This window comes from Spermophilus citellus (genome assembly GCF_964194105.1).
Source record: "Spermophilus citellus genome assembly, chromosome: 6".
In the NCBI taxonomy this organism is placed as follows: Eukaryota; Metazoa; Chordata; class Mammalia; order Rodentia; family Sciuridae; genus Spermophilus; species Spermophilus citellus.
The window spans coordinates 118,822,139-118,834,757 of NC_138187.1; the positions used below are offsets into that span (position 1 = coordinate 118,822,139).

General features: G+C 40.6%; 1 protein-coding gene across 3 annotated transcripts in view; it reads right to left on the bottom strand.

Annotated features, from left to right (window-relative positions):
• TGFB2 (transforming growth factor beta 2) overlaps window positions 1-12,619 on the bottom strand; it is an 86,202-nt gene that overhangs the window by 60,074 nt on the left and 13,509 nt on the right. For 2 of the 3 annotated variants that reach the window (XM_081297703.1, XM_081297701.1), the window contains exon 2: window positions 9,889-9,972. The exons of the other annotated variant lie outside the window; for it this stretch is intronic. In XM_081297703.1, the coding sequence (XP_081153829.1) occupies window positions 9,889-9,972 (84 nt within the window). The remainder of the gene's footprint in view (window positions 1-9,888; window positions 9,973-12,619) is intronic. 3 annotated transcript variants of the gene reach the window in all.

Here is a 12,619-nt window from a genome sequence, read left to right on the forward strand (position 1 = left end):
CTGTTCAGTCCTTTGCTTAACAAATATTTATTGGATGGCTCAATCTGCAACATTCCTTCCTATGTATGGGGACTGACAGGTCTTCCAGGAACTGGTTATGGAATTTCTAGAGTCCTGCCCAATGATAGGTGCTGGTACTATTCTAATCTTTTAATAGGCATCAGAGAATCAATGCAGTCATCTAAGTCAAAAGTAATTCCTCAGATTTACCAGCTTGAAAACAAAACAAAACAAAACAAAAAACAGTTGTTCTATCCAGGGAACCAAATGAAAAACACCAGGATTTTATATTGCATATTCTAATTATTACCCAGCCTGGGCAAGAGAATAACTGCAGGGATGCACTTATCCTCTATATAAATTCATATCAGAAGAAACTATTTCCATTCTTCAAATGGGGAATACGAAGAATGTGCCTGAGTTAAGCTCAAAGGCCACTGCTTAATTCTAATACCAGCATTCAAACCCACAGGATCTGCTGCCTGCCTTTAAGTTCCACATGTTTTTAGGAGAAAAATATTGTTTGCAAAAGAAAAAAAAAATAAGAAGAAGGAAAGAAACACATCCAAACACATCTCTTTTTCTTTGTTAGAAAAGAATGATTCCTTAACACATGCAGATATGACTATGGTTTTCACTTGGTGGATTCTCCTCTTTTGATATTTCATTCTTTCAAAAAATTATTTAAATTTAGTTTATCCTCCTAAGTGAGTGATTAATAGGATGAGCTGTAGATTCAGACAGATCAAGTTCAAGGTCTGACTCTATCATTTATCAGTTGTATAACTTGGGGAAATTAAATACAATGTCTGTAAGCTTCAACTTCCTTATCCATAAAATTGACAGTGATAGTGGAGTTTATGTAGAGTGCTAATACAGAGATTAACCCAGTGTCTAATATGACTATGCAGTAACTGATGTTTAGCATTGTTACCGGTAATATTATTATTGAAAACAGAATCCATGCTCCCCATCCATCAATAGCCCTACTTAAATAGATGCTGGTTTGATGCAGAAATTCATGCAAAATAAAACATGGATAGCTAGACAGAGCCACACAGTTTTATGAAAAGCTATGTACATCCCCAAAACAGAAGTTTCCAGATCTGGTTGTGCCTTAGAATCACCTGGAGAGGTTTTTAAAGCTAAAAAGGTGAACCAACTGAGACAGAATTTCTGGAGGTAAATAAGATATGTAATACATTTAATGCTCACCAGGTGATTTTGGTGCATAGTGAAGTCAAATACTTCTTCACTAGAGTCTCTAAAGACAAACCACAGCCTTGACAGTTAGAACCCAAACACTTTGAAATATAAAGCCCAAGTCCAAGTCTGCCATGCTACCAGCATACCTGATACCTGATAGATTAGCTGTCCTAGGTGATTCACCTGTTTAACTTCTGAAAAGCAATCTGTTTTCTGGCTAACAATAGCACTAGAATTAACCATCCTCGAAGTCCCAGTGGCCTGGGTTCCACAGGGAACTACTTTCCTGGTCTCCCAAATATGGATAATGGAAGAAGTAAGTAGCAGTCTTGGGAAAACAAGTACACAGACCAGGAAAACAGAGAAGCAACCCCTGCTGCTCATGCGAACACATTAGAAGTCAGCTCCACTTCAGAGCAAAGATACAATCCAACTGAATATTAGAAAAATATGGTCTGGCCATTTAGATTTCAGAAGGATCCAAAACCAATTTAGACTCCAGTTGGTGGACAAAGTTCACATTCAGCAAAACAGCTCCAGCAGTTGCATCATACCCACTACAGGGCAATTCAGAAATACAGATGTCCAGCCATGTGCAAAACAATGCTTTCATTTTTTTTCTCCTCTTTCCCACCACTGACCCTGAGAGCAGGCTGGAAAAGCTTAGCATCTGTTGCTACTAAGAATAGGCTGTGGAGATAATTATTTACGAACTTGCAAGCATCAAGCTACCTTGCACAGTCAGGGGCTGTCAGAGAAGAGAGCTGTAACTGTGTTGGGGTCCACACAGCAAATGCCCCATGCTAGACTTTTCAGTTTGCTCACTGGATACAACAGGTAGGAGTGTGACAAACAGTCTACCTGTTGGGTCCCTTTCAGGGGACCAAGATTCAGGCTAGACAACATTCTAGGGACTGACACGGTACATGATGTGTAAGTTGGCATGGGACTCACACAAGAGAGATAAGAGGCAGGAAAACCATGCTCCCTCTAGCAAACAGTTAAACATCTCCAGACTTATACTCTCATGGAAACTTAGCCTGAATCCTTACCGTGGACAACATCTTCCAGATAACTGCTGGGCATGTCAGAACCAGGGTGGCAATCTAAGACCCTAAGGCTAAGGGATGTCACTACATGTTTTGGAGGTGAGCCTGAGTTTCACTTTCCCTGACATACATAAACTTCACATAACACATCAGGACTTGCTTCAGAAACCTGGTCCTTCCAACTGTGCTTTTTATGTAGATAAACTTGCTCTATATTGGAGGGGCAAGTCATTTATAAAAATGGAGAGAATTAACATTTATATTGACCTTATAAAATCAACCTACTAAGTATTTAGTAAATATCTATTATCAAGCTTCCCATAGTTTCACCAATACAGCAACAGTGTGGCTCTGATCATGTCCTTCTCACAATATCAAGTTTTTAACAGGGGTGAAATCTTCTTTCCCATCTCCTCTACTATCTATAGTAAACTATCATTTGTTCAAAAATTTGGCTGTCCCTTTTCTCTAGGTCAATCCCCATGTTACCTCTCCCTTGTGCATGAACAACAACAACAACAACAACAACAAAAATCAGGCATGGACACTTGACTTGCTTTAGCCAGACAACCATATCTCATGGCTCTGCCATTGGATAAGCATGCTCAGGTTAGGGGGCCTGTTCCCTTGGCCTGGGTCCCAGAATGAAGATTTCATAAGCAAAGCTTAGCCAACGCACAAAGTTGAATGAATGAAAAATCTATGCATAAGAGAGAATTTTTTTTATTTTATACAACTGAAACTGAGAGGAAAGCCCTAGAAAGTGACCTTGAAATTGTAAAACAGTGCTTTATTCCAGAGTCCCACTATACCACAGCACATCGTTACATGGATGTTCATATACAACAGGCCAAGTATGTCTTCTGAACATATTCGCTTTGAATAATAAATACTTGACATAAACATATTGGACTATTCTCCAGACCCAGCATTTCAATATTCCCTTAAAAAAATAAATCAATTTTTCCAAAGACCACACTAAGCTTTCTTGCAGTTTCATGATTCATCAAGATAGGGGTTATGCAAGCTCACATAGGAAGAAGCGATATGCAAGGACAAACCTTCTTTGTTATGGTTTGGATCTTGAATGTTGCCCAAAGGCTCATGTGTTGAATGAAGGTTTAGTCCCCAATGAAACAGTTTTCAGCAGTGGGACTCTAGGGAAGGCGAATGGATCATAAGGGCTCTACCCTCATTAGTAAATGAGTCTATAGATAGATTTATAATTTGATAACATTTTCAGAAGAAGGTGGGAACTGTAGGAGCTGGGACCACTAGAAATGTGCCCTAAAAGTATACATCTTGTCCCTGACATGTTCCTTGTTCTTTCTCTCTCTGCTTCCTGGCCCTCAGGAGCCAATGCTTTCTTCCACCACACCCTTCCACCATGATGTTCTGCCTCACCTCAAGCCCAAAGCAATGGAGCCAGCTGACCTTGGACTAAAAACTCTGAAACCATAAGCCAAAATAAATCTTTCCTTCTTTAAGTTGTTTTTCTCAGGTATTTTGTCACAGAGATGAAAAGCTGACTAACACATTCTCCTTCCAGAAAACATAAAACAGCTTCCTATTGCTGCTTGATGGCCAAACTACAATCTCAAAGGTCATCTTTCAGGAGGCGAATATCATCTCCCACAAGAAGACTTCCTTCACCTTTCTGGGCCAAGTTAAACAATTCTTCTTCTGGCTTCTCAGATGTCTCACTTGTGATCAACCACACAGAGTTGGCATTTTGGTTTGGTTGGTTTGGGCTGCCTGACTTCCTCAGTAAGTTGTAGGCTCCCCAAAGACAGGATCTACGCTTCATGTGGCACCCAGGAGATTCAATCAATATTTCTTATACAGATGGATGAATCCCAGTGTAATCCTTGCCATGCAAAACTTAAGAATTAGAAAGCAAAGAGAGAAGATGGGAGGGGAGGGGAGAGGGGACAGTACAGGATAGGAAAGGTAGCAGAATACAATAGTCACTAATATGGCAGTATGTAAAAATGTGGATGTGTAACCGATGTGATTCTGCAATCTGTATTTGGGGTAAAAATGGGAGTTCATAACCCACTTGATTCTAATGTATGAAATATGATATGTCAAGAGCTTTGTAATGTTGTGAACAACCAATAAAAAATAAATAAATAAATAAAATAAAAAAATAAAGTATTTTGCAAATACTAAAAAAAAAAAAAAAAGCAAATTCTGCTCCAAAAGAAATGCTTTTTGACTGATAAGAGACATAGTTTTATAAATTCCCTGGCTTATGACCCCATTTCAACATTTAGGCAAGGGCACTTCCATTTCCTGCACTAGGCACAGCTGGACAGATCCAAAAATCCTTCCAAGTCTGACTTGGAAAGGTAGTTTGTCATTCTTGAAGGCTAAAGCATGGTCACCTATGAGTTTAGTGCCAGGTGTCCCTGGCTACGGAGTCAGGGGGCCTATTACCAGGCATTACAGCATGTATAAACTTCAACAGCTGCCACAGCCGGCTGGTCAGCACAAGATGGGAGACCTACAGGACTATTTTCACACAGCGCCAACTCCTTGCCAGAAAGGAAGGAGGTGAGTTGCCAATAACTCAGGACTATTAAAAACCACCAAACAGACAAAAAAACAGAATCTACATAAAGAACCTCTCAAACTATCTGCTGAAGAAAGAACTCGGCACAAGGAATGTCTGAGATTCCTGTGTGGTTTTACCTAGAATTGCAGTCACCAAGTTCCAGCCAGTGCATTACCAAGGCTGCTCATGTACTTACCACTTCTACCCTGGCCACCCTAAGTTCCACTCCCAATCTAATAGCCATAGTGGGCCCTTGGCGAAAACCACCGTTTCAGAGAAAAAAAAGTCACAGACCTTAGAATGGCCTATGGGGTCCCACATGAATTGTCACTCATGATCTTTCTAATCTCATCTTTGAGGACACTTCTGATAATCCTAGAACAGGCCAGAAATAGCCTAGCAGTTCCCTCTGCCAAAAACGCTCTTCCCCACATAACTTTCTGATCTCCTTCAAGTCTGCTTAAATGCTGCCTTAACTCTTCTACGGCCTGCTTATTTAAAATCGTAATTCACTTCTCTATCCTAAACTTGTTCTACTCGTTCCCCCATAACATTCATCAAATGCTATCATTCTTATTTAACCTCTATTATTAATTTTCTTCCCTCTTCTACAGAACATAAGCTCAACAGAGGCAAGGATTTTTATTGTTTTACTCACTGGTGGTATCATCCATGCCTATCATCCATGAGTGCCTGATACAAGTAGACACACAATAAATACCACTGAATAAATTAGTATATCATAAGGATGTCCTCTTTTAGCTGCCAAAGATCTCTGCATGCACTGGACATTTATTTTAGAACCCTATATATATTTTTAAATAATATAGAGAGATCTTTTGGTTGAAGATGTGTTGGAAAGTTATTTTTTCTCACGTTTTAATAGCCACATAGGCTTTAAATGATGCAGACCACCTAGGAGAACTAGATATTTCATTAAATGGTAGGATGACAAAACAAACACACACACACACACACACACACACACACACACACACTACCAAAATCATAAAATATTCATACTGCATGGTTGGATTCAAAATACTGGGTGGTTCAAAAATCACAGCAGAATACCAGGAGGCCCAGGGTTGCACAAATCAAATACCAAGTCATTTATCATTAACGTTACTTATTAATAGCTTGGTCAGATTCCCACCTGCTCTAATACTTCTGCTTGAAGAAAACACCATTTGGATTGAGAAAACTGTAGTTCACTGAAACTGAGTTTGGCTGAGATAATAGAGTTTACATTCCATTGTTGGCTAGATCCTAACCCCATGGAATGTGTCAGAACGGGATTCTGGCCGTAAAGAGGATGGCAGTGCTTTGACCAAACACTACCCCAGGGAATTATACATTAACATACATTATAGAGTATGTGTCACATATGCATTAAATATTCACTTCAAAAATCCCCTTCCCACTCCATGATTGCCTGGAGTGAAAGGCTCTTGGGTGAAAGAATTCACTCCCCTGCATAATCTCCAAACTGGGCATCTGCCACCCTCTCTACATGACCCTTTTTACTTCCTTGCACAGTCAGTGTCCCCCCTCTGTAATGAACAGTGAGCAAGGGATTTATGTGATACTATTAGCAACAGGACTACCTCAGTTCTTGGATGAACTTAGGAAAAGGAAAAGCACCTAGCAAAAACTCCACTAGGGCTGTAGATTGGGGTCCCATGCTTGCAGGGCCAGCTGATCAAACAGAGGCCTCACTGATCTGCATCCTCCCAGCAGGATGTCTACAAGTAAACAGGCCTGCATCTGCTGCCTCACACAGCTGCAAACATCCTCAAGGCCAGAAGCACCTGCACTGCCTGTTTGGACTATGCAAAGTCCCCAGCTCCGCCCACCCAGCCTTTCTGACTCTGAGACAGGGCCAGGGAATCTGCTTTTAAGATGCCTCAGGAGATACAAATACAAGCCACGCTTTGAACAACAACATCTTTACGTCTTAACTGAGTTACTTAAAAGCCTGTTACTCAGTAAGTACTTAAAAAGTGGAATTCACCTTCATGATTGTACATCCATTCATTCATGTAGAGACACTGTCTCTATTGCCTGTCCTCTGGATTCTTCTATCTTTTTAAAAAAACATTTATTTATTTATTTATTTATTTATTTATTTATTTATTTATTTATTTATTGCAGTTGAGCACAATATCTTTTCTATTTTATTTGCTTTTTATGTTTAGGTGGTGCTGAGGATCGAACCCAGGGCATTGCACATGTGAGGCGAGCACTCTATGGCTGAGCCACAACCCCAGCCCTGGATTCCTCTATCTTATTAGGAAACTTTAGGCAGGTCATCCTAACCTCCACCAATATTATTGGGGGTAATGAATTTAGAAAGAGAAAAGTGATTGTGCAACCACATGGTCTGTGAGGACGTGGACCATTTCATCTTCCCTGTTCTTATTTCAAGGCAATGGAGCCCCAGAGCCACCATCAGCATCAGTGTCTGACATGCAGTTATCAACCACACTTAGGTTACAGAGGGAGGAAAGAAAGAGGCGCCAAAAGCTCCACAATGCCTCCAGCCACGCCCAGCATCTCCTTGGAACTGAGAGGCGGTCACACAAGGTGACAGGGATGGCCCTCGAGCTGCTTGGCATGGGCCCACTCCACTTAACGAGTGTTCAGAATCACACTCAGCATGGAGAAATTCACCCTGACCCTGGATGCTTGCCCCCTGGCATACGCTCACTTACATTTTTACTCAATTACTATTTCTAAGAACAGAGACAAAAAAAAAGAAAGAAAAGAAAAAGAAAGAAAGGAAGAAATAAAGACAAGACAAGACATGCAGAGCCCCACTGTCTTGCATGGAAGGTCTGAGAAGGGTCGGGGGGCTGGGAAAGTAGAAGAGCCTCCCACTCATGGGAATCCACTAAGCCGTGCCCCGTCTACCTGGCCACACCCTTGGAGAAACGATTGGTCTTTTCAGGGCAGGTGGGCTTCCCGTGTTTTTCCCCAAAGGAAAAGGGAAGTTTGAAACAAACAAGTGATAAAAAAATAACACCAAGGGCTGGGGTTGTGGCTCAGCGGTAGAGCGCTCCCCTCGCAAGTGCGAGAACCTGGGTTCGATCCTCAGCACCACATAAAAATAAACAAGTAAATAAAGGTGTTAAAAAAAATCACCCCAAGTAAGAAGGAGACTCTAAGAAGAAGAACCAACGGAAGAACCAAGGAAGACCTCTTTACTACCAGAGGGAGGGATGAAAAGGAAATCAGTCCAAAGCAGGAGGGAAGAAAGGGACCCAATGAATGGGTGACAGCATCTAGATCCGCGACCAAGGACGAGGCATTTAGCTCTCCAAACCCCAACTTCCTGAAGATTGGGGATTGCCCTCCTGGCCTTCCCTGCCCAACCAACATGAGAAGAATCAGGATGAGGACTAGAAACATGGGGTTCTCCAACAAATTTTTCCTTCCTTCTTTCCCCTTCTCTTCCTTCCAACAAGCCAGTCAGTGGGTAGGGAAAAACTGGACATTCCACTTTTGGGTTTAAGGAGTGAAATAAAATTCAAATTCAAATATAGTTTGTTTCACAAAAGGGATTTTTAATTATCTTTCTTTACTGAGTTTGAATTTTCTTTCTTTCTTTCAAATTTTCTCTCTCCCTCCCTCCTTCCTTTTATATTCCCAGCCTTTTAAAACTTTTTATTTTTATTTTTTTTAATTTGAAGCAAGTTCTCAATAAGTTGCTTAGGGCCTCTTTAAATTACTGGGGCTTCTAACTTGCAAACCTCCTGCCTCAGCCTCCCTACCTCTTTCCAACCCATTGCAGGGACTATAGACATGAACCACCAAACTGGTGAAAGGGGGCTTTAAAAGCATGCATTAAATCTTTCACTCTTCATTCATATAGCAGCTTCTAGCCACTCTTAGGCTTTCTGTAGTAAAATAAACATGTACTCTCAACAGAAACAGGGTGTTGTTTTTTTTTTCTTTCATTTTTCCCCCTTTGAGGAAATCCCAGCATAGGCCACTGTAAATAAACTATATTGACTCCTAAGAAGAAAGATTAAGCACGGTAAGTTACAGAATAGGATATCCAGGGAACCAGGCTTCTATCAGAAAAATAGAAACATTTCCTTTGTCTCTATCCAGGTCACCGCCCTCCCACATTTACAATCAACATAATCAAAACCTTCTCAGGGCCTCAAATACAGGTGGTTAACTAATGCCAGGATTGTGAGTCTGTTTCTTGTTTTCCTAAGCAGGATTTGGGGACAACTCAGCCACTGAATTTATTGAATGCTAGGATCACTCAAGCTCTAATCTTAGGTCCAGACTCATTGCCCAGCATACAGAAGGCATTCAATAAATGCTGGTGGCAATACAATAATGTCCCAAATCAGAAAGAGGTAGAGACCTCTGGCTTTGGTGCTCCTTTTCCTAACCCACTGCACTGGCTCTGAGAAGCCTGCACTTTGTGTGAGGGTCAGGGATAAATAGTTCAAGCAAGCAGCAAGCTCAAGTCCAATTAGCTGAGGATTGACCCCTGTCAGTCCATTTTCTCATGCAACTCAGACATGTCAATATGAAAGTCACAAATAATGGCATCAGCATAACTCTCCCTTAGGCCTCCTGCAAAAACCTCAAAGGAGAGAAAAATCTCCTTTTCCCCCTTTAGTTCAGAACAAAAACAGTAATTAAGCAACTAATATGTGTCGGGAATAGCAACACACACATAAGCAAGATATGAAAAAACAACCTTCCTTTGACATTCAGGCTATACTGTTCAACTCTCCAGAGAAGCCTCCCTGGGGATCAGGAGATCAATATTTCCAATCCCTCTGTGTCCCTTGGAACACATATTTCATTACCCCCAAGTAATACTTTCACAAGCTACAGTCAAATCATGGCACATCTTCCAAGCTGTTCATCAGCTCTTCTCATGTAAACTCTGACTAGAAAATGTCAGGCACCTTTGTGATAAACTCAGCTACAAGGCTGCATTTCAGAATCCTATTTAGCCTCTAATGTACACCCCACAGAAGACAGAAACCAAAGACGGACTTGATATCACCACGTCAAACGAGGAATAAAGCAGACGAGTGTACTCACCAAGGTACCCACAGAGCACCTGGGACTGTCTGGCGCACAAGCTGCCCACTGAGCCAGAGGGTGTTGTAACAACTGGGCAGACAGCTAGGAGTTTTAAAAAGCACAGTCATTAGCTATTTTACTGAAGAGAGGCCCGACACAGAACTATACAAAGACTCAAAGTAGAAGAGGGACTCACTGAATGTTCTTATTGCCCCCACCCAGATATACAAGGTCCCTGCAACCCAGGGTCAGGAGATCACACACAAAGATCTATAGAGGATTCTGGATTCTGGTCTCCCAGATCTCCTGGCCTCCCTTAACCAGCTATCAGACTCCTGGATTCTGTTTTCCCTTTAACACACTCTAACATTGAAATGACAATGTACAATTTATAAACTAAAATAGTAAAATAAATACCTTGAGTTATACTAAAGATGAATAAGAAAGGTCTTGACTCTCTTTGACAAAAAACAGCCTACTCATTAAGAATAATACTTGGTGTTTCTTTGGCTGGCCTAGATTTTTAGAGTTCTTAAAACCACCTGTCATTATTTTTAACTGGCATATGAAAACTCTGACTTGAAATGAGTCAAAAGTATAAGGGCATATTGGTTGTAGCTGCTTAGCTACAGTTTTGAAAACTGGAGCTCTTTGAAATGGATTAAACATTTCTCCCCTCAGAGTATGACATCCAGAAATTCTGAGCTTCACTTTCCTTAAAATAAAAGCAATTTGGATATTTCCCACCTGATTCTTAGAGACAAAACTACACACACACAAAAAAAAAAAATGTCTCAAATTGAAGAAAAAAAACATTCTTGAATATTCAAAGGCTTTCCTGCCTATAGTAGGAGCTTTGGATGAGAAGATATGGGCTAAAAATCCCCATTCTATCATTGATTTCCCATGAATCTTTGGACAAGCCCTGGAGTTTACCTGAACTTCAGTGCCTACAAGTTGAGGCAGACATACTGCTATCTTCGAGAGTTTTTATAAGATGGGAATGAGATGTTATATTTAAAAAAAAGACTGGCAAATAAAAGTGATTAAGGAATGCAATCATATTAGCTATGTAACTGAGCCCTCCTAGGCCTGGCATGATATAATTCTGTCCTGGTTCCTTGCATAGATACAAACTATGCATCTTTTATATATGCAGGGCATACTTCTGCAAGTAACACTGTCACTATTCAGACCTGAATTGAATCCTTCCCTGAATTGAACCCTTCTTTGGATAAAAAAAACAAAGGCTTCATGGAATCCTCTTTTTTTTTTTTTTTTTTTTTTTTTTTTTGCCAGATCTGTGCCTTTTATCACTCAATTTTAACATGGATAGTGTCAGCCTTTCCCATACTCTGCAACTTACCATCTCCAACATTCAGCCTCCTACAAAGACCCCAGTGACACTTTTTCACACATACATGAATTATGCGGTCTAGCCAACACACTCTTTCATTGAGATGGGGGTTCTCTGTGGCCAGTGTGGCATGGAAATGAAGGCCTAGCATCTGGGCTGCTAGAAACACATTCTGCTACCCTGATGCCACCATATTCTGCTTCCAGCTGACATCTGTTCCCATATGTTCCTACCAAGAAGCAACCATGCTGTTTATTTTCAGAGCTTTCTCCACAGCCTGATAGGGAGAATATTCCCTCAAATAATCAGTCAGCAAAGACAGGAAGCTACACTGGGTATAAACTGTTTGTCACAAGATTAGCAATCAAAGATTTCTCATTCAAAGTTGGTCTTTAAAAAGAGATGCTGAAAGTTATCCTAAATAAAAATCCACAAGAAAATAACCAAAGGAAGGTAGAAGATGCAAAGTGAGTCGCTTGGCTAGTAATACTTTTTCTCCAAACTATGGCCCTATGCATTTCTTGGGGGGATTTCAATCCTTTTCCTGGGAAACAGCACCTTCTTCAGGCCACTGGATGTCGTGGTACAGAAGAGGGACAGTTCTATCCATGGGATTCAGATCCCTGACACTGCCCTAGGTCACCCAGGTCACAGGTAGGAACAAGGTGACGTGACTATTGTCATTTACAATTTCCAGCATGCCCGACTTAATATGCCCCTTTGGTTTACTTTCATTCTGCTATGAAGTTGCAGTCTTAAAATTATTTCTTTCCTTTCTTTTTTTCTGTTTTATTTTCAAGCACAGCCTTAGCAATTAAGATCATGAATTGGGGCTGGGTTGTAGCTCAGTGGTAGAGTGCTTGCCTTACATGTGAGGCACTGGGTTCAAGCCTCAGCATTGCATAAAAATAAATAAAATATTGGGCTGGGGATGTGGCTCAAGCGGTAGCGCGCTCACCTGGCATGCGTGCGGCCCAGGTTCGATCCTCAGCACCACATACCAACAAAGATGTTGTGTCCACCGAGAACTAAAAAATAAATATTAAAAAAAAATATTCTCTCTCTCTCTCTCTCTCTCTCTCTCTCTCTCTCTCTCTCCCTCCTCTCACTCTATCTTTAGAAAATAAATAAATAAATAAATAAAATAAAGATACGATGTCCATCCACAACTAAAAAAAAATTTTTTTAAAAGATCATGAATTGGATGAAGACATAAAGATGCGAATAGTGACTACTCAGGCCTCAGAAAGCAGTCCTTAGTTTTTAAGTTATCAATTTTCAGTCATCTACATGACTGAAGCAGTATTGGGGTATGGATTTTTTTTTTTTAAGATCAGTGAAGCTCTAGATATATGCGAAATGGTTTGTAAAATCTGAGACATTTATAGTCTT